Source organism: Salmo trutta, chromosome 28 (assembly GCF_901001165.1).
Source record: "Salmo trutta chromosome 28, fSalTru1.1, whole genome shotgun sequence".
Taxonomy (NCBI): domain Eukaryota; kingdom Metazoa; phylum Chordata; class Actinopteri; order Salmoniformes; family Salmonidae; genus Salmo; species Salmo trutta.
In genome coordinates, this window is record NC_042984.1 from 6,290,304 (window position 1) to 6,314,207 (window position 23,904).

Sequence of the window (23,904 nt, forward strand, 5' to 3'; positions counted from 1 at the left end):
ATGTTTTGACCGCCTTTGAGCCAGTGGATTACTGAACAAAACGTACCAACAAAACTGAGTTTTTGGGATATAAAGAGGGACTTTATCGAACAAAACGACCATCTATTGTGTAGCTGGGAGCCTTGTGATTGCAACCAGATGAAGATCTTCAGAGGTAAGTGATTACTTTTATCGCTATTTCTGACTTTCGTGACTCCTCTACTTGGTTGGAAAATGTTTGTATGCTTTTGTAAGCGGGGCGCTGTCCTCAGATAATCACATGCTATGCTTTCGCCGTAAAGCCTTTTTGAAATCTGACAAAGCAGCTGGATTAACAAGAAGTTTATCTTTTAACCGATGTATAACACTTGTATTTTCATGAATGTTTATTATTACTATTTCTGTAATTTGAATTTGGCGCTCTGCAATTTCACCAAATGTTGGCCAGATTGGACGCTAGCGTCCCACCTTGCCCAAAGAGGTTTTTAACATCCCATCATGCTTAGGGCCATTATTTTGGCTAGCATGGCTATGCCCCCACAGGATGACAATGCCCCCATCCACAGGGCACGAGTGATCACTGAATGGTTTAAAGAGCATGAAAATGATGCCATGGCCGTCTCAGTCACCAGATCTCAAACCAATTGAACACTTAGGGGAGATTCTGGAGCGGTGCCTGAGACAGCGTTTTCCACCACCAACAACAAAACACCAAACGATAGAACTTCTAGTGGAGAATGGTGTCACATCCTTCCAATAGAGTTTCAGACACTTGTAGAATCTATGCCAAGGTGCATTGAAGCTGTTCTGGCTCGTGGTGACCCACAATGCCCTATTAAGACACTTTATGTTGCCGTTTCCTTTATTTTGGCAGTTACCTGTATTTTATTTATTTTTAACCTTTATTTAACTAGGCAAGTCAGTTAAGAACAAATTATTTTCAATGACGGCCTAGGAATAGCCTTGTTCAGGGGCAGAACGACAGATTTTTACCTCGTCAGTTCGGGGATTCGACCTTGCAACCTTTCGGTTACAAGTCCAACGCTCTAACCACTAGGCTACCTGCCGCCCCTATATCGGTAGTAGAAATGCAAGCCAAAGCAAAGTTCAGAAAAAAGCTAACAGTTACTTTCTAAATATGCTTTATTTAGGTTGCTAATGGAATGACCCCAAAATAGCTAACAAAAACAACAATGACTTTGGCTTTTAAAAAAAGTACACAAACTCCTATTTAAATCAGGAGCACCTACAACACTTACAAATATTTGACTTCATGTATTTGGTCAGTGTGTGTGTGTGTGTGTGTGTGTGTGTGTGTGTGTGTGTGTGTGTGTGTGTCAACGTGTCTGATCCTCACCTGCGTACTCGGGGTAACAGATGTTGAGTGGACTCCTGCCAATCTTCTCCTCGAACAGATCCTTCTTGTTGAGGAAGAGGATGACGGAGGTGTCTGTGAACCACTTGTTGTTGCAGATGGAGTCAAATAGCTTCATGCTCTCATGCATACGGTTCTGTAGGGGAGGACCGAACGGTTCATTAATAGGACCCAGGCCGGGTGGCAAGTAACGTAAATGCTAATGCTAAACGAATGAAAATGCTAAGCATCCTGAGACGGCTAGCACCGAGACGTTTTGAAAAGGAGGTGAGAGATTTGAGTAAGGGACAACTCCCTCACACTTCCTCTGGAGACTGAACTGACTCCGCCCATCCCCCTCCCTCCTCTACCTCCCTCTTCACCACCTTCTTCTGCCTGAATTGAACCCCATCACCCCGCTTCGTCTTCTGCCAACACCAGGTCATAGTCGCTGAGCGCCACACAGAAGATTATGTCCATCACACCCTCCCTCCTCACCCCTTACTCCCTCCCTTCTCTCTCACCCCCTCTCCACCCCTTCTCTCCTTACCATCTCTTCGTCCTCTGCCAACACCAGGTCATAGTCACTGAGCGCCACACAGAATATGATGGAGGTCACTCCCTCAAAGCAGTGGATCCACTTCTTCCTCTCCGACCGCTGGCCGCCCACATCAAACATTCTGGGGTGAAACAATGACAAAGACACCCAGCGTGTGTCACAGCAGGATCAGGTCAACGTAAGGTTCAGGGCAGGAGGGGAGGGGGGTACCGCAGTGTGAAGGTAAACATACAGTATAACTATTGATAGATTTGACAAGATTTGATGACCAATTACCCATTCTGGTTGTTTGACTTTGCATGCATGCACCTCTCACTAGTTTCACTTGAACTAATTCAGACTGATTTATGCACCTGTACCCCACCATGCACCACGGTCCCAGATAGTCAGTTCAGCTCATTCAGACTAACTTCTGCACCTGAACCCCACCATGGTCCTAGACAGTAGAGGTAGAAGTTTACACTGAGCAACTCAACTGAAATAACACACAGACCGACAGACAACATATGCCCCTGCCTGCATTAGCCCAGACAATGCAGTCGTCCCAGACATTTCTAGGAAATAAATGTTGCTGAACATATCATCCGCATGAACAGACTTCGTCCTCACCACTTTGTAACTGGCAGCCCAACCGATTGGCAAACGTACTGCAAATTCAGAAATCATGTGACAAAGCTAAATAAAAATAAAAATAAACTATACAATGAAACAAAGATAAATTATATAAAGAATGATAGTAAAAAGCTTTGGGGCACCTTAAATGAAATTTTGAGGAAAAAAAGCCAAATTGGCACCTTCATTCATTGACTCAGATGGCTCATTTATCACAAAACCCACTGATATGGCCAACTATTTTAATTACTTTTTCATTGGCAAGATAAGCAAACGTAGGGATGACATGCCAGCAACAAACGCTGACACTACACATCCAAGTATATCTGACCAAATTATGAAAGACAAGAATTGTACTTTGAATTCCGTAATGTCAGTGTGGAAGAGGTGAAAAAATTATTGTTGTCTATCAACAATGACAAGCCACAGGGGTCTGACAATCTGGATGGAAAATTACTGAGGATAATAGCGGACGATATTGCCACATCTTCAATTTAAGCCTACTAGAAAGTGTGTGCCCTCAGGCCTGGAGGGAAGCCAAAGATCATTCCGCTACGCAAGAATAGTAAAGCCCCCTTTACTGGCTCAAATAGCCCACCAATCAGCCTGTTACCAACCCTTAGTAAACTTCTGGGAAAAATTGTTTGACCAGATACAATGTTATTTCATAGGAAAATTTTTTACAGACTTTCAGCATGCTTATAGGGATGGACACTCAACAAGCACTTACACAAATGACTGATTGGCTGAGAGAAATGTATGATAAAATGATTGTGGGAGCTGTTTTGTTAGACTTCAGTGAGGCTTTTGACATTATTGATCATAATCTGCTGCTGGAAAAACTGATGTGTTATGGCTTTACATCCCCTGCTGTATTGTGGATAAAGAGTTACTTGTCTAACAGAACACAGAGGGTGTTCTTTAATGGAAGCCTCTCAAACATAATTCAGGAATTCCCCAGGGTAGCTGTTTAGGCCCCTTGCTTTTTTCAACCTTTACTAACGACATGCCACTTGGCTTTGAGTAAAGCCAGTGTGTCTATGTATGCGGATGACTCAACACTATACACATCAGCTAATACAGCGACTGAAAATGACTGCAACACTTCACAAAGAGCTGCAGTTAGTTTCAGAGTGGGTAGCAAGGAATAAGTTAGCCCTAAATATTTAAAAAACTAAAAGCATTGTATTTGGGACAAATCATTCACTAATCCCGAAACCTCAACTACATCTCGTAATGAACAATGTGGAAATTGAGCAAGTTGCGGTGACTAAACTGCTTGGAATAACCCTGGATTGTAAACTCATGGTCAAAACATATTAATACAAAAGTAGCTAAGATGGAGAGAGGTCTGTCCATGATAAAGCGCAGCTCTGCCTTCTAAACAACACTATCAACAAGGCAGGTCCTAGAAGCCCTGGTTTTGTCACACCTAGACTACTGTTCAGTAGTGTGGCCAGGTGCCACAAAGAGGGACTTAGGATAATTGCAGTTGGCTCAGAACAATGCATACCCCACAAGACATGCCACCAGAGGTCTCTTCACAGTCCCCAAGTCCAGAACAGACTATGGGAGGCGCACATTACTACATAAAGCCACGACTACATGGAACTCTTTTCCACATCAGGTAACTGATGCAAACAGTAGAATCAGATTTAAAAAACAGGTAAAAATACACCTTATGGAACAGCGGGGACTGTGAAGCAACACAAACATATAATAATGCCTTAATTTTGCCGGACCCCAGGAAGAGTTGCTGCTGCCTTGGCATACAAAAATTACTTATATAATAGGGAATATGCTTTGCCTACTCTTTGTCTGCTTACTGTAAACCTGCTGGTGTATAAGGGCTGACTGCTCATACGGCTGTATTTGCTAGCCGTTATCTGGTTGGCAATTAATTAACAACTAATGGGTTTATGTTTGTCTAAACTAATTAATTAAGCCAGATTAATGAAGTGATCTAATTCATTCATCATGTTGACACTATGAAACAGTTGTTTGCCTCATTAGGCTCTGGCTTGGCACTGAGCTGAGTATTCTCAAACGACCAAGATCTGTCTCAATTAAAAGTGTGTGTAGCTAGCAGTGGGTATACTGACTTGAAGTAGAGGTCTTTGAAGGTAAAGTGTGTCTCCACGATGCCAGTAGTCTTGACTCTGGTCCTCAGCACGTCTTGCTGGGTGGGGACATAACTCTGTTGGGTGATACGGTCCAGGTCATTCAGATAACTGAGGGAGAGAGACAGAGAGACAGAGAGAGAGAGAGACAGAGAGACAGAGAGACAGAGAGACAGAGAGACAGAGAGACAGAGAGACAGAGAGAGAGAGAGAGAGAGAGAGAGAGAGAGACAGAGAGACAGAGAGACACAGAGACAGAGAGAGACAGACAGAGAGACAGAGAGAGAGAGAGAGAGAGAGACAAATGAAGAAAAAAAAGTTGCATACATAATCCTTTCATACATGTAATCTGATTCAGATCAATACACAGTGAACACTTAATCACTGATTTAATGAATCAATAACCGTCCTACAACTGTTCACAGACAAAACATACATACCATTGACTAGCTTCAAGCACCACCATAGACAGCATGTCTAGACCAGCTTCAAGCACCACCATAGACAGCATGTCTAGACCAGCTTCAAGCACCACCAGAGACAGCATGTCTAGACCAGCTTCAAGCACCAACATAGACAACATGTCTAGACCAGCTTCAAGCACCACCAGAGACCGCATGTCTAAACCAGCTTCAAGCACCAACATAGACAGCATGTCTAGACCAGCTTCAAGCACCAACATAGACAACATGTCTAGACCAGCTTCAAGCACCACCATAGAAAGCATGTCAAATTTATATAGCACATTACAGACATGAATGCAACCCAATGCATTTTACAAGAAAAATTATAATAAACAATGAAAATAAAAACAAATATTTACCACATATTCACTATTTATTTCTTTACAGTCCAGTTTTTGACCCCTGGGAGGGTATTCCAGAGGAAGGAGGAATAATAATTAAAGGCTGCCTCTCCATGCCCCTTTGGGATAGTTAAAAGGCCAGTGTCAGAGGACCTGAGGGACCTACTGGGTACATAACTCAAAAACCTCATATGTATTGGGGTGTACAATCGTGGATTGATTTAAAAACCAATAGAATAATCTTAAAATGAATTCTAAGACTCACAGGCAGCCGGTGCAGAGACCTTAAAACCGGTGTAATATGTGCTCTCTGTCTGGTCTTGGTCAGCACCCGTGCTGCAGCATTCTGTACGTTTTACAGTTGACCAATTGGATTTCTTGGGTAACCAGACAGGGGAGCATTAAGGTAGTCAAACCTGCTTGTGATAAAAGCATGGATGAGTCTCTCTGTATCTGCCTGCGATAGAAACCTGTTTCTCAGGTGGTAAAAAGCAATTTTGGTCATATTCCTAATGTGTGAATCGATATTGAGTTCATAATTTTAAATTACACATAGGTTTTTTTACCTGGTGTTTTATCTTTATTGCCTGTGAATTCAAATGCGCTGCCAGATTCTCGATCTGTGCTTTGGCTCCAATAATAAGTACCTCATTCTTGTTTTGATTTAGCTGGAGGAAGTTGTGAGCCATCCAAGTATTTAAATCACTAATACAGTCTAATAATTTATCTGTGGAGCTAAAATCCTCTGGTGACACAGAAATGTAAAGTTGTATATCGTCTGTGTAGCAGTGAAAATCAATGCCAGGCTTTCTGATAACCCTGCCAAGGTCTAACATACAGTGCCTTCGAAAAGTATTCAGACCCCTTGACTTTTCCCACATTTTGTTACGTTACACCCTTATTCTAAAATGGATTACGTATTTTTTTATCTTCATCAATTTTAGACATTTTTGCAAATGTATATATATATATATATATATATAAAACTGAAATATAACATTTACATAAGTATTCAGACCCTTTACTCAGTACTTTGTTGAAGCACCTTTGGCAGCGATTACAGCCTCGATTTTTCTTGGTTATGACGCTACAAGCTTGGCACATGTATTTGGGGAGTTTCTCCCATTCTTTTGTGCAGATCCTCTCAAGCTCTTTCAGGTTGGATGGGGAGCGTCGCTGCACAGCTATTTTAACGTCACTCCAGAGATGTTAGATCTGGTTGAAGTCTGGGCTCTGGCAGGGCCACTCAAGCACATTCATTGACTTGTCCCGAAGCCACTCCTGCATTGACTTGGCTGTGCTTAGGGTTGTTGTTCTCACCCCTGTTTGGAGGTACTAAGAGCTCTGGAGCAGGTTTTCATCAAGGATCTCTCTGTACTTTGCTCCGTTCCTCTTTCCCTCGATCCTGACAAGTCTCCCAGTCCCTGTCACTGAAAAACATCCCCACAGCATGATGCTGCCACCACCATGATTTACAGTAGGGATGGTGCCAGGTTTCCTCCAGATGTGACGCTTGGCATACAGGCCAAAGAGATCAATCTTGGTTTCATCAGACCAGAATCTTGTTTCTCATGGTCTGAGTCCTTTAGGTGCCTTTTGGCAAACTCCAATCGGGCTGTCATGTGCCTTTTAATGAGGAGTGGCTTCAGTCTAGCCACTAGTCTACCATAAAGGCCTTATTGGTGGAGTGGTGCAGAGATGGTTGTCCTTCTGGAAGATTCTCCCATCTCCACAGAGTAACTCTGGAGCTCTGTCAGAGTGACAATCGGGTACTTGTTCACCTCCCTTTCTTCCACGATTGCTCAGTCTGGCAGGGCGGCCAGCTCTAAGAAAGTTCTTCCATTTAAGAATGATGGAGGCCACTGTGCTCTTGGGGACCTTCAATGCTGCAGAAACATTTTGGTACCCTTCCCCAGATGTGTGCCTCAACACAATCCAGTCTCGGAGCTCTATGGACAATTCCTTCGACCTCATGGCTTGGTTTTTGCTCTGACATGCACTGTCAACTGTGGGACCTTACATAGACAGGTGTGTGTCTTTCCAAATCATGTCAAATAAATTGAATTTACAACAATAGACTCTAATCAATTTGTAGAAACATCTCAAGGATGATCAATGGAAACAGGATGCACCCGAGTTCAATTTAGAGTCTCATTGCAAAGGATCTGAACACTTACAGTTGAAGTCGGAAGTTTACATACACTTAGGTTGGAGTCATTAAAACTCGTTTTTCAACCACTTCACAAATTTCTTGTTAACCAACTATAGTTTTGGCAAGTGGGTTAGGACATCTACGTTGTGCATGACACAAGTAATTTTTCCAACAATTGTTTACGGACAGATTATTTCACTTATAATTCACTGTATCACAATTCCAGTGGGTCAGAAGTTAACATACACTAAGTTGACTGTGCCTTTAAACAGCTTGGAAAATTCCAGAAAATTATGTCATGGCTTTAGAAGCTTCTGCTAATTTACATAATTCGAGTCAATTGGAGGTGTACCTGTGGATATGTTTCAAGGCATAACTTCAAACTCAGTGCCTCTTTGCTTGACATCATGGAAAATCAAAAGAAATCAGCCAAAACCTCAGAAAAATAATTGTCGACCACAAGTCTGGTTAATCCTTGAGAGCAATTTCCAAATGCCTGAAGGTACCACGTTCATCTGCACAAACAATATTACGCAAGTATAAACACCATGGGACGGCACAGCCGTCATACCGCTCAGGAAAGAGACGCGTTCTGTCTCCTAGAGATTAACGTACTGTGGTGCAAAAAGTGTAAAATCAATCCCATAACAACAGCAAAGGACCTTGTGAAGATGCTGGAGGAAACAGATAGAAAATGATCTACATCCACAGTAAAACGAGTCCTATATCGACATAACCTAAAAGGCCACTCAGCAGGGAAGAAGCCACTTCTCAAAAACCGCCATAAAAAAGACAGACTACGGTTTGCAACTGCACATGAGGACAAATATCGTACTTTATGGAGAAATGTCCTCTGGTCTGATGAAACTAAAATAGAACTGTTTGGCCATGATGACCATAATGACCATGTTTGGAGGAAAAAGGGGGAGGCTTGCAAGCCGAAGAACACCATCCAAACTGTGAAGCACGGGGTGTCAGCATCATGTTGTGAGGGTGCTTTGCTACAGGATGGACTGGTGCACTTCACAAAATAGATGGCATCATGAGGGAGGAAAATGATGCGGATATATTGAAGCAACATTTCAAGACATCAGTCAGGAAGTTAAAGCTTGGTCGCAAATGGGTCTTCCAAATGGACAATTTCCCCTTAGCATACTTCCAAAGTTGTGGCTTAAGGACAACAAAGTCAAGGTACTGGAGTGGCCATCACAAAGCCCTGACCTCAATCCTACCGAACATTTGTGGGCAGAACTGAAAAAGCGTGTGCAAGCAAGGAGGCCTACAAACCTGACTCAGTTACACAAGCTCTGTCAGGAGGAATGGGCCAAAATTCACCCAACTTATTGTGGGAAGCTTGTGGAAGGCTACCCAAAACGTTTGACCCAAGTTAAACAATTTAAAGGCAATGCTACCAAATACTAATTGAGTGTATGTAAACTTTTGACCCACTCGGAATGTGATGAAAGAAATAAAAGCTGAAATAAATCAATTTCACATTCTTAAAATAAAGTGGTGATCCTAACTGACCTAAGACAGGGAATTTTTACTAGGATAAATGTCAGGAATTGTGAAAAACTGTGTTTAAATGTATTTGTCTAAGGTGTATGTAAACTTCCAACTTCAACTGTATGTAAATTTTCATTTTTAATACATTTGCAAAAATTCCTAAAACCCTTTTTCACTTTGTCATTATGGGGTATTGTGTGTAGATTGAATTATTTAATACATTTTCGAATAAAGGCTGTAACGTAAAAACTGAATAGTTCAAAACACTTTGGAGTACTTACATTAAATAATGGGCAGAAAGAAATTAAACTCCATCTTTCATCGAATCAGATGGCTTATTCGTCACAAAACCATTTGATGATGTTGCCAATTATTTGATTGATTCCTTCATTGGCAACGTGGGCTAACTTTGTCAGGAAATGCCAACAACGTACAGTGAGCCATCGTATTTATGCATTAAAAAGCTATCAAGAAAAAAAGAAAAGCATGAATTTTGTAAAGTTAGTGTGGGAGAGGCTGATTTTTTATTTATTTGATCAATGATGACAAACCTGCCATTGACAACTTAGATGGAAAGCTACTGAGGATGGTAGCTGACTGTTGGCCACTCCTATCTGTCATATCTTTAGTCTGAGTCTGGAGGAAGGTGTTTATCCTCCGGCCTGGAGGGAAGCCAAAGTCATTCCGCTACCCAAGAGTGGTAAAGCGGCTTTTACTGGCTCTAACAGCAGACCTATCAGCTTGTTGCCAGCTCTTAGCAAACTGTTGGAAAAAATTGTGTTTGACCAAATACAAAACTATTTCTCTGTAAACAAATTGACATAAGACTTTTAGCACGCTTACAGAAAAGGACACTGAACATGTACTGCACTGAAACAAATGACTGATGATTGGTAGAAAGAAATTGATAATAAGAAGATTGTGGGAGCTGTACTGTTAGATTTCAGTGCAGCCTTTGATATTATTGACCATAACCTGTTGTTGAGAAAACGTATGTTTTATGGCTTTTCAACCTATCTTATGTAGCAAAATGTGATTGTTTTTTATTTTTTACATTGAATAAAAGTAGCGAGTCAGAGCTAGAAAACTGTATATCATACACTGCAGTTGGGGAACAATGGGAAAGTAATTCTGGTTTGAAAGTTAATAAAGTCCCATGTAGCTCAGTTGGTAGAGCATAACGCTTGCAACACCAGGGTTGTGGTTCGATTCCCACGGGGGACCAGTTCAGAGAAAAAATTGTATGAAATGTATGCACTCATTACTATAAATTACTCTGGATAAGAGCGTCTGATAAATGACTAAAATGTAAATGTAAATTAAACATGAAACCCCACTTATGAGAAAATGTCCCTTGAATATTTTGGTACACCTACTGGAGAGCTCTTCTTTGTCTACGCCCATTCAGCATCGTTCACACCCTCATAAGCTTTAGCCCCACCCATCGCTTTAAGGATTCACGAGGCCATGTGCTAAACAGAGCGAGTAGTTTAGTTAACAACCAAAGATTTCAAGTCTAAAAGTGCTAAAAGTAGTAGCCTACAATAAGGAAAAAATACATTTGAGGTAAAAATGTAAAAATACATTTGATCTAGTCCTTGGCCTATATCCTAATCTGACTTTGGTGCAGGTCATGTTCTTCACATTACCGTCTCTGGTAAACACACTATATTTGTCACATGCACAGGATACAGAAGGTGTAAACGGTACAGTGAAATGGTTACTTGAATAGTAGCAATATCAAAAACAGAAATATTTGACAATTATTAGATTACACTTACCCAGACACACTTGTCTAAATTGATGGGTCATGTGAAAGAAATGCTATAACCAAGCCCCAGCCACATCTAGCTAAGTGGATGGGTCACTATTGTCTAGACATGTTCACATGTTCATGAAATACACGCAATCAATCCCAGACACACCTGTCTAACTTGATGGGTCATGTAATCATCTGGCGAAGTGGGAGTCTTTTGTTAACCTAGCTAATCAATGAACCGGCATAATCTTAACTCATACTACTTCCAATACAAACATTGTCATAGCTGTAAGTGTGAAGCTGCAGGTAGCTAAAGAGCTAACCAACTAGGTTCAATGTTAGCTAGCTAACATTAGGCTATAACTAGCAATGCAAATGGATTTCTGATTCTAATAATATTACTACAGATCCTACATGTAACGTTAGCTAGCGAGCCGGCAATCTAACGGTCGCTAGCTAGCTAACAGTACGCTTTAAACTTACAAAAAATGCTGTCTTTGTGAGATGCAGAGTAGGTGAATGGATGATCTCTGCATGTGTAGTTCCCACCATGAAGCATGGAGGAGGAGGTGTGATGGTATGGGGGTGCTTTGCTGGTAACACTGTCAGTGATTTATTTAGAATTCATGGCACACTTAACCAGCATGGCTACCACAGCATTCTGCAGTGATACGCCATCCCACCTGGTAGGGGGACTATCATTTGTTTTTCAACAGGACAATGACCCAACACACCTTCAGGCTGTGTAAGGGCTATTTGACCAAGAAGGAGCGTGATGGAGTGCTGCATCAGATCACCTGGCCTCCACAATCACCTGACCTTAACCCAATTGAGATGGTTTGGGATGAGTTTGACCGCAGAGTGAAGGAAAATCAGCCAACAAGTGCTCAGCATATGTGGGAACTCCTTCAAGACTGTTGGAAAAGCATTCCATGTGAAGCTGGTTGAGAGAATGCCAAGAGTGTGCAAAGCTGTCATCAAGGCAAAGAGTGGCTAATTTGAAGAATCTCAAATATAAAATATATTTAGTTTTGTTTAACACTTTTTTGGTTACTACATGATTCCATGTGTGTTATTTCATAGTTTTGATGTCTTTACTATTACTCTACATTGTAGAAAATATTAAAAATAAAGAAAAACCCTTGAATGAGTATTTGTGTCCAAACTTTTGACTGGTACTGTATATATTTAGCATGTATATATTGATATGTAGGCCGCTTTTTACATTTGTAATCCTTGAGCTGTTCTTGTCTATTAATGTTCTGTATTATGTAATGTTTCATGTGGACCCCAGAAAGAGTAGCTGCTGTTTTTGCAACAGCTAATGGGAATCCTAATTAAATTTAAATGTAAAAAAGTACCAGACCCAAAAATTCTCAGAGTTATGTTCACCAAGGGTGACAAAACTCTTGACCGGTTAAATATGTCCTAAACCAATTTAGAACTGGACTAGAGAGGCCAACTCACCTCTCCAGTCTGTCCAGAAGGACATCATGGTCACCAGTGTCGAATGCAGCACTTAAATCCAAGACTACAAGGACAGAGAGCTGTTTGGCATCTGTGTTGGCTCTAAGATCATTTACCACTTTAACTAACGCGGTCTCTGTGCTGCGGTGGACACAAAACCCAGATTGGATTTAAAAATATATATTTTAGCTTTATGAAAACCAATTTCTCCAGAATTTTGCTTAAGAATGGAAGGTTGGAGAAATTTGGGTTGAAAATTGCTAAGAGGTGAAGAATCTAGATTCATTTTCTAAAGAAGAGGTTTCACCATAGCCGTTTTTAGAGCAGTGGGGAAAGTGCCTGTGAACATGGAATGATTAACAGTGCTGCACTTCTTCAGATATGCAATTCATTTTATTTTTGAAGAAGGTGGTGGGAATAGGATTGAGAAGGCAGGTAGAAGACTTAAGTTGTGATATCTTTTTCCTGAGCACGTCTGTGTCAACCAGGGAAAATAACTCCATAGTGCCTTTGCGTGGTAGGCTAGGGCACATATCAAACTTCTCATCAGGTCTTGCTTTACTGATACCCAGCCTAATGTTTGTCTTATCTTATCTCTGAAACATTCCTCAAACTCATCACATTTAGATGTGGAGGAAAGTTCACATAGGTTTGCAGGGGTAGGATTTTATCAGGCCATCGATGGTGGAGAAGAGCACTGTTTATTTATTCTGATTAGTAGTGATTAAGTTAGAAAAATGAGCCCATCTGGCATTTCTAATGACCTTGTTATATATGCCAAGTTGCTCTCTCAGAATATCCTAATGGACCTGCAACATTGACTTTCATTGTATTTGTTTCCTCACCTCATCCAAGGGGCTCTCTGTTTAGATGTGTCTTTTTTCAACCTTACTGGAGCTATGGCATCAATGGTTGCCCTTAATTTGTTATTAAAGTTATCAACTAAATCATCACAAGAGGAAGGCAGAATAGGTGATGGTGTATTGTTCATACACAATAAAATCTGTAGCAACTTCAGAGGTAAGATAGTGCTTCTTAATAATGTATTCAGTATTACCCTGTGCTATGGGCAACAAGGTAGTAAAAAAATACAGTATTGATCAGATAAAGCAACATCAACAATAGAGGACATGTCAATAGAAAGCCTCTTGGTAATAAACAGGTCTAGAGTATGGCTGTGGTTATGGGTGGGCCCAGTAGAAAGCCTCTTGGTAATAAACAGGTCCAGAGTATGGCTGTGGTTATGGGTGGGCCCAGTAGAAAGCCCCTTGGTAATAAACAGGTCTAGAGTATGGCTGTGGTTATGGGTGGGCCCAGTAGAAAGCCTCTTGGTAATAAACAGGTCCAGAGTATGGCTGTGGTTATGGGTGGGCCCAGTAGAAAGCCCCTTGGTAATAAACAGGTCCTAGAGTATGGCTGTGGTTATGGGTGGGCCCAGTAGAAAGCCTCTTGGTAATAACCAGGTCCAGAGTATGGCTGTAGTTATGGCTGGGCCCAGTAGAAAGCCCCTTGGTAATAACCAGGTCCAGAGTATGGCTGTAGTTATGGCTGGGCCCAGTAGAAAGCCCCTTGGTTATAACCAGGTCCTGAGTATGGCTGTAGTTATGGCTGGGCCCAGTAGAAAGCCCCTTGGTAATAAACAGGTCTAGAGTATGGCTGTGGTTATGGGTGGGCCCAGTAGAAAGCCTCTTGGTAATAACCAGGTCCAGAGTATGGCTGTAGTTATGGCTGGGCCCAGTAGAAAGCCCCTTGGTGAGAACCAGGTCTAGAGTATGGCTGTAGTTATGGCAGGGCCCAGTAGAAAGCCCCTTGGTAATAACCAGGTCTAGAGTATGGCTGTAGTTATGGCTGGGCCCAGTAGAAAGCCCCTTGGTAATAACCAGGTATAGAGTATGGCTGTAGTTATGGCTGGGCCCAGTAGAAAGCCCCTTGGTAATAACCAGGTCTAGAGTATGGCTGTAGTTATGGCTGGGCCCAGTAGAAAGCCCCTTGGTAATAACCAGGCCCAGAGTATGGCTGTAGTTATGGCTGGGCCCAGTAACATGTTAGATGAAGTCCATAGAGCCAAAAAACAAAACATAAATTCAAATGGCCTTGGAGTCAGTCTGTCAACATGAATATTAAAAACACCCAATACAATGATTTTATCATAGTTCTCAAAAACAATAGACAATAGTTCAGAGAAACCAGTAAAGAAAGTGGGGCAGTACTTTGTTGGCCTGTACAGGGTTATAGCCAGCACTGGTAGCTGACATTTAAACAGTATAGCATGATGCTCAAAATACCCAAAGTTGCCAAATGAAATGTCCTTACAGCTGAGAGCATTAGTAAAAATAGAGGCTGTATGAAAAGCTGTAGTCTGGGGGGAATGGCAGGATATGACAGTTTGTATAAACTCAATAGAAGGCAGAGTTAAAGAAACATACATTAGTTCACTCACAATAACCATAGTGCCATTTCTACAGGAGTCGATATGTTTTCCAAGTCCTCTGTAGCTTATTCTGACAGGGAGAACTGGAGCACTACCAGACCCTGTCCGTCAGTTTCTAAAACAGTTTGATGTTGCTGGAAATAATCCTGGAACCCTGGCGGTTAGTGTGAATCCTGCTCGTTGCTCCCACAGCAAATCAAAGTTGTCACAAAAGGAGACATTCCTGTCGTTGCAAAGTTTCTTCATGTACTCGTTTAGGGCAACGTTTGTAGTCCTCCATCAGATCGCCTAAAGCGAAGGTCGCTAAAACCTACGTGAGTGACGATGGTGTCAATATTGGAGTAGTTGGCCAGAACCATTTATGTGAAGCCCTTTTTTACTAACAACAGTAGAACAACATTCAAGTGAACTGGACTGAAGGACGTATTCTCTGGACAGAGACAGAAACAGGCAGAGACAGCCGAGGACTGTGAAATCAGTCTGAATATGGGTTCATATGTTGATTAATGATAAACATTGGTTGCTAGAGGTTTGAGTAAAAACAGAGAGGGTAGGCTAGGGATAGACTGACTCACTACTAGTCTCTCCAGCCAAGCAGCTATGCAGACAGAGAGCACCTAGATACAACCAGATCTGGGTTCAAAGAGTATTTAAAATCTTTAATTACTTTGAGCCTTTTCTCTAGCCTGCCAGTAGTCCCAGGAGGGTGGATTTTTGCACTTCTAGGACCATTATATTAGCCCATTAAGCCAGGCAAGCGTAATCAAGCACAGACAACGTATTTAAATGAATTGAAATACTATTTGAACCCAGGTATTATGTGGAGAGACAGCTCCGACCTCCAACAACCACTACACTTCCTGTGTTTCCAAAACAAAGTCGAAGTATCCTTCACACTAACCTACCTTACCCTAGCCTAGGGTGTGTGGGGTATATGCGCCAAAGGTAGCCATATTTTCGCATTTATCATAAGTGTAAATAAACTCACTGGGACAAAATAATACACCATTGTTTTTGGTCTTAGTGAACTTTCTCCTATTGTAAACATTGTCTAAATATTCAGTACATGTATACATAGTTCCCTCTTTTAGCTACTGATGTACAATTACAGTATATTGTACGTACACTACTGCACAGTATAATACACTGTGTGTAGGCAACATTACATAAGGGGTAATCAACGAGGGGCTGTGCGTACTCTGAAAAATAATGCGTTCTCACGAATTGATCATGCCGCTTATACCAAGGCTATTTTTGCCGCTAAGAAATTTGTTCAACATTCATTGAAGTTATTACTATTATTATTATTATTTTTTAACATTCATTGAAGTAGCTAGCACGTTTACTAGATAGCTACAGTAGTTGCCTTGGTAACCAAACAGACAGACTTGCTAGCTTAGCTAACCAAACCATCAGTTCTCTTACAGTTCTCAAGGACAATATACAATAGTTCAGAGAAACCAGTAAAGAAAGTGGGGCAGTACTTTGTTGGCCTGTACAGGGTTATAGCCAGCACTGGTAGCTGACATTTAAACAGTATAGCATGATGCTCAAAATACCCAAAGTTGCCAAATTAAATGTCCTCACAGCTGAGAGCATTAGTAAAAATAGAGGCTGTCCCCCCACCCATTTCCCCTTTTCAGATTATGACAAACCATCAGTTCTCTTACAGTAGCTTGCTATTATGAAAATCGAATTCAACAATGCCAATAATGTTTTCAATCGGGTTTTTTTTGCTTTCAAATGCTGCTCAAACATAGAATATAGGAATGAACTTTTTTGTTGTAGGAATTAAATTCATTACTATAGTCTGTCACAGAATGAATAATAATACCCATAAAACCTAGCGGTCAAACACGGAAATGGTTCCAATTGTTTTTCCACCATTAATTTTATCCATTGTGGATTTTAGAAACACTTAAAATAAGGGCTGTGTTTTATGTAGGCTTATCTTGGCGTAATGTTTTGATAACCGTGTAAATCTCTATCGGACATGGTGACTTTTATTAACATATTCGGCTCTATTTAGTCCCCAAAATGTAAATGCCTGTTAGCTGATAAAGTGGCTATCATTCAGAACTACAAATATGCCTGTCTCAAACTTCACGTCACTCACCAGGGCCATGATCTGGACAAGACTGCCGAATAGAGGCAAAGGTAAGAATCTCTGGATTAACCATCTAATGTTAGCTACATTTAGTAATTAATAAATTGGCTAAAGTTGTTTTAATAGACAATTCTGTGAACTGTCTTGGGCAAGTTTTTAAATAAGAAATGCCTGTCATCTTCCTAGCTCATGGTTAGCTAGTTAGCAACATTAGCAGTCTATTTGCCTATCCATTTAAATGCATGAGAAATTAAAAATGAGTAGCTTTCTTTGGCTTTTATAAACCAACATTCTAGCTTGCTAGTTAACTTAGGTGGTGAAGCTAGGGCTAGGCGTTCTTGATGTTTGTTAGTTTCTGTGATAGCCTACTTCAAGTGCTACTTGACCAGTAGCTACCTGTATTTTAGTCTGGCTTTCTGGGAGGTTTCAGAGACGGACTCATTAGCATCCTCTCGAATCAACAGTGTGCTTACTTTATTGAGGGAAAACAGATCATTAGTTAACTCAGCAAAAAAAGAAATGTCCTCTTATGGTCAACTGCATTTATTTTCAGCAAATTTAACGTGTTAATATTTGTATGAACATAACAAGATTCAACAACTGAGACATAAACTGAACAAGTTTCACAGACATGTGACAAACAGAAATGGGGGGGGTCAAAATCAAAAGTAACAGTCAGTATTTGGTGTGGCCACCAGCTGCATTAAGTACCGCAGTGCATCTCCTCCTCATGGACTGCACCAGATTTGCCAGTTCTTGCTGTGAGATGTTACCCCACTCTTCCACTAAGGCACCTGAACGATCCCGGACATTTCTGTGGGGGAATGGCCCAAGTCCTCACCCTTCCGATCCAACAGGTCCCAGACGTGGTCAATGGGATTGAGATCCGGGCTCTTCGCTGGTCATGGCAGAACACTGACATTCCTGTCTTGCATGAAATCATGCACAGAACGAGCAGTATGGCTGGTGGCATTGTCATGCTGGAGAGTCATTTTAGGGTGAGCCTGCAGGAAGGGTACCACATGAGGGAGGAGGATGTTGTCCCTGTAATGCACAGCGTTGGGCCGATGATGCTGTGACACACCGCCCCAGACCATGATGGACCCTCCACCTCCAAAATCGATACCGCTCCAGAGTACAGACCTCGGTGTAACGCTCATTCCTTCGACGATGAACGCGAATCCAACCATCACCCCTGGTGAGACAAAACCGCAACTCGTCAGTGAAGAGCACTTTTTGCCAGTCCTGTCTGGTCCAGCGACGGTGGGTTTGTGCCCATAGGCGACGTTGTTGCCGGAGATGTCTGGTGAGGACCTGCCTTACAACAGCCTACAAGCCCTCAGTCCAGCCTCTCTCCGCCTATTGCGGACAGTCTGAGCACTGATGGAGGGATTGTGCATTCCTGGTGTAACTCGGGCTGTTGTTGTTGCCATCCTGTACCAGTCCCACAGGTGTGATGTTCGGATGTACCGACTCTGTGCAGGTGTTGTTACGTGGTCTGCCACTGCGAGGACGATCAGCTGTCCGTCCCGTCTCCCTGTAGCACTGTCTTAGGCGTCTCACAGTACGGACATTGCAATTTATTGCCCTGGCCACATCTGCAGTCCTCATGCCTCCTTGCAGCATGCCTAAGGCAAGTTCACGCAGATGAGCAGGGACCCTGGGCATCTTCTGTTGGTGTTTTTCAGAGTCAGTAGAAAGGCCTCTTTAGTGTCCTAAGTTTTCATAACTGTGACCTTAATTGCCTACCATCAGTAAGCTGTCAGTGTCCTAACGACCTTTCCACAGGTGCATGTTCATTAATTGTTTATGGTTCATTGAACAAGCATGGGAAACAGTGTTTAAACCCTTTACAATGAACATGTGTTTAGTTATTTGGCTTTTTACAAATTTTATTTGAAAGACAGGGTCCTGAAGAAGGGACGTTTCTTTTTTTGCTGAGTTTATAGCTAGTAGGTAAGGTTATGTAACCTCATTCAGTCCTACCTGCTCTGGTGGGTTTTAAATGAATTGTTATTCACACATTTGTTTTTGAGGTAGAATTACTGTCATGTTATTGATGCCAAATTGCACTCTCTCTATTCCAGAACCAATGGATGTGCCTGAGACTCATCACCTCTCAAACGGGTCAGCTGGTTCAACCTGGAAGAGCAGGTGTGTCCAGAAGAGCCCAGCTTGAACACCTGACTTAAATAATCAACATACTGAATCACGGCGATAGGCTATGCTTTGATATAGAACACAATGCTCCACTCTCAAGTTGAAGTTGTTGACTGATGCCATGGTGGCGGCTGCTAAGAAGAAGGGCACAGCTGAGAACCAGAAGGCAGCACTGGTCTACACCTGCCCTGTCTGTCATGTGAGTAGTATTGGTTGGTACTCTATGTGCCTTTAGGTTCCTCTCCATATTTAAGCTATTGTACTGGCTTGTGTGGTACAGTCTTTCATATGTGTAGTAGTTTGTTGTATCGTATTGCTTCGTTTATCATTTGTGCCAACTTTGAATTCGTTCTAAGCCACAGATTAATTTCCTCCATTTTGTAGTTGACCTTTATAAAAATCTAATCAAATTTTATTGGTCACATACACATGGTTAGCAGATGTTAATGTGAGTGTAGGGAAATGCTTGTGCTTCTAGTTCCGACAGTGCAGTAATATCTAACAATTCCCCAACAACTACCTAATACACACAAATCTAAAAGGGTGAATGAGAATATGTACATGTAAGTATATGGATGAGCGATGGACGAGCGGCATAAGCAAGGTGCAGTAGATGGTATAAAATACAGTATGTACATGTGATATGAGTAATGTAAGATATGTAACCATTATTAAAGTGGCATTATTTAAAAGTGCCATTGTTTAAAGTGACTAGTGTTCCATTTATTAAAGTGTCCAGTGATTGGGTCTCAATGTAGGCAGCAGCCTCTCTGAGTTAGTGATTGCTGTTAAGCAATCTGATGGCCTTGAGTTTGAAAAACAGCTTATATCTCTAGACGCAGATCCGAAGACATTCAAGAAGCTCTTTGAGAGCTAGTATCCCAAGTCTCCAATGGTCCCAGTACTGATTGATGTGCAGGCCTAAGTGACCACACACACTCAAATGGACCTACAGCAGCGGTAAGATTGGAGCTCCCAAGTGGCGCAGCGGTCTAAGGCACTGCATCTCAGTGCTTGAGGCGTCACTACAGCCACAGCCTGGATTAGAACCAGGGTATTACAACCGGCCGAGATTGGGAGTCCAATAGGGGCGGCGCACAATTGGCCCAGCGTCAGCCGGGTATGGCCGGTGTAGGCTGTCATTTGTAAATAATTTTTTAACTGACTTGGCTAGGTTAAATAAAAATGTTATATAAGATTCTTCCATCATTCACACACAGTAGACATAGAATAAACCACCATGTTGTCAACAAAACACTGTCCTCAATGCTTAAGTTGTATTGTCTATGGCTCAATTTGTGGCAATGCTGTGATCACTAATGGTCTTTAATGATGTGATTCACAGACACACGATGACCACGATTTGACTGCTGCAACTGAGACGGAATGACATCGAAGGACACACGTGGAGACCCCGAGTATGACTGGATATGGGCCGGATATTTGTGACAACGACCTAAAAAGGGATGCAGAAGCCCACCAGCACCCCATTTTAAATGTTTATACCATAGCCAACCATCTCTAGCCAACCCTCTCTAGCCAACCATCTCTAGCCAACCATCTCTAGCCAACCATCTAGCACCTCTAGCCAACCCTCTCTAGCCAACCATCTCTAGCCAACCATCTCTAGCCAACCATCTCTAGCCAACCATCTCTAGCCAACCATCTCTAGCCAACCCTCTCTAGCCAACCATCTCTAGCCAACCATCTCTAGCCAACCATCTCTAGCCAACCATCTCTAGCCAACCATCTCGAGCCAACCATCTCTAGCCAACCCTTACTCCACACTATTCCTTTTATGGTCCCTCAACTTCAGACACTTTGAAACTCTCCATCTTACCTCTAAAAACCCACCCTACCTTCACTAATTTTCCATTTGCTGCTTTGTTCACTTGTTCTTCTCCTGTGTTGATAATATCTACACTCAGTAACACCTTGAAAAGAGTTGTGGTGTACAGTTTTTACAACTTCATAATTTTTTTCCCCTTTCACCTGTGTAATGCGGTCCTTCTGTTTATTCTGGGATTCAGACTGAATGCAGTGATAAATGTGCTGCTCACATTTGACAGAAGCAAAATAGACCTGTGTTGGTAAACTGTTGAGATACAGTGCATTCAGAAAATAATCACCTTGAGTTTTTCCATGTTGTTACGTTACAGCCTTATTCTAAAATGGATAACTTTTTTTATTATCATCAATCTAGACACAATACCCCATGATGACAATCAAGTTTTAGAAACATCTTAAGGATGATCAATGGACACAGGATGCACCTGAGCTCAATTTCAAGTCTCATAGCAAAGGGTCTGAATAAATAAGGTATCTTATTTTTTTTTATACATTTGCAAAAATTTCTAAAACCCTGTTTTCACTTTGTCATCATGGGGTATTGTGTCTAGATTGATGAAGAACATGTTTTATTTGATCCATTTTAGAATAAGCCTGTAATGTAATTTTTTTGGGGGGGGAAGTCAAGGAGTCTGAATACTTTCCGAATGCACTGTACATCAAGATGACTAGCTAGTGATATTTAATTCACTTAGCTAACTATATGTAAAGTTAACCTGCACACAAGTATTTGAATTAGCCTGCATGCTAAGTTAGTGACTGTAGCAAGCTAACTAGCTAGCTACGTATTAATACAGCTTTATCATTTTCAAAATATATTTACTTGAATAGGTTCTCCTACTGCCTCCGTTTTCTGGGTCCTTAGCCCATTATTTCATTTTTCTATCTTCAATGTTTTTGGTGGTAGCAAAATGCAGCCAGCCATGTGAACAATTGGAGGACACAGGGCAACAAAGTCCCACTAGACTGACATTGATCTTTCAACATGTCGCCTGGTGTGGTCGCGACCCAACTGCAGCTATGTCTCTATGAGCTTTCCACACCAGCCGCTATCTTTCCACACCTGGATTGTACAATATGTGCCCATTATCCTTTTCAACATTCTTCAAGCTCTGTCAAATTGGTTGTTGATTTACATTTACATTTTAGTCATTTAGCAGACGCTCTTATCCAGAGCGACTTACAGTAGTGAATGCATACATTTCAATTCATTTCATAATTATTTTTTTTTAATCATTGCTAGACAACCATTTTCAGGTCTTGCCATAGATTTTCAAAACTCTAACTTGGCCACTCAGGAACATTCACTGTTTTCTTGGTAAGCATCTCCCGTGTAGATTTGGCCTTGTGTTTTAGATTATTGTCCTGCTTGAAAGGTGAATTCATCTCCCAGTGTCTGGTGGAAAGCAGACTGAACCAGGTTTTCCTCTAGGATTTTGCCTGTGCTTAGCTCCATTCCGTTTATTTTTTTACCCTGAAAAACCTTAATGATTACAAGCATACCCGTAAAATGGTACAACTTCACTGAAGTTGGAGACATATCTCCCTCACTAACTAAGCATCAGCTGTTAGAGCAGCTTCCCGATCACTGCAGCTGTACACAGCCCATCTGTAAATAGCCCATCCAACTACCTACCTCATCCCCTTATTTGTTTTTCTGCTCTTTTGCACCCCAGTATCTCTACTTGCATATCTACCATTCCAGTGTTTAATTGCTATATTGTAATTCCTTCTCCACCATGACCGATTTATTGCCTTACCTCTCTTATCCTACCTCATTTGCACATGCTATATATAAAATATATATACATAGTGGCAAAGTAATTACATTTTAGCAATTAACACTGGAGTTATATATGTGCAGATGAGGTTGTGCAAGTAGAAATACAGGTGTTCTATATATAAAATATATATATATATATATATATATATATATATATATAATATATATTATATAAATTAAATATATATATAATATATATTATATAAATTAAATATATATTATATAAATTAAATTAAATATATATTATATAAATTAAATAAATATATATTATATAAATTAAATAAATATATATTATATAAATTAAATAAATATATATTATATAAATTAAATATATTATATAAATTAAATATATATTATATAAATTAAATAAATAAATAAATATATATTATATAAATTAAATAAATAAATAAATATATATTATATAAATTAAATATATATTAAATATAAATTAAATAAATATATATATATATGAGAGAACACCAGTATTTCTACTTGCACAACCTCATCTGCACATATAACTCCAGTGTTAATTGCTAAAATGTAATTACTTTGCCACTATGGCCTATTTATTGCCTTACCTCCTTTATTTGCACACACTGTATACAGATCTCTTGTTATTGACTGTACATTTGTTCATCCCATGTGTAACTCTGTTGTTTTTGTTGCACTGCTTTGCTTTATCTTGGCCAGGTCGCATTTGACAATGAGAACTTGTTCTCAACTGGCCTACTTGGTTAAATAAAGTTGAAATAAAAAATAAAATGGTACAGCCATCACTATGTTGAGTGGTACTCAGTAATGTTTTGTCTTTTCCCCAAACAACTTTTCATCCTCAAATTGCTTTGCCACATTTCTTGCAGTGTTACTTCAGTGCCTTGTTGTAAACAGGATGCATGTTTTGGAATATTTTTTATTCTGTACAAGCTTCCATCTTTTCATTCTGTCAATTCGATAAGTATTGTGGAGTAACTACAATGTTGTTGATCCATCCTCAGTTTCCGCCTATCACAGCCATTCAACTCTATAACTGTTTTAAATTCACCATTGGCCTCATGGTGAAATCCCTGAGCGGTTTCCTTCCTCTCCGACAACTGAGTTAGGAAGGACGCCTGTATCTTTGCAGTGACTGGGTGTATTGATACTTCACCGTGCTCAAAGGGATATTCAATGTCTGCTTTTTTAAATTTTACCCATCTAGCAATAGGTTCCTTTCTCTGCAAACCATTGGAAAACCTCCCTGGTCTTTGTGGTTGAATAGGTGT

General features: G+C 40.8%; 1 protein-coding gene across 1 annotated transcript in view; it reads right to left on the minus strand.

The window, feature by feature from the left end:
* LOC115165324 (guanine nucleotide-binding protein G(k) subunit alpha) overlaps positions 1–23,904 on the minus strand; it is a 75,073-nt gene that overhangs the window by 5,842 nt on the left and 45,327 nt on the right. Inside the window, exons 5-7 of the mRNA XM_029718394.1 lie at positions 4,607–4,735; positions 1,884–2,013; positions 1,337–1,490 (exon numbers count right to left, since the gene is read on the minus strand). Of these exons, the coding sequence (XP_029574254.1) occupies positions 1,337–1,490; positions 1,884–2,013; positions 4,607–4,735 (413 nt within the window). The remainder of the gene's footprint in view (positions 1–1,336; positions 1,491–1,883; positions 2,014–4,606; positions 4,736–23,904) is intronic.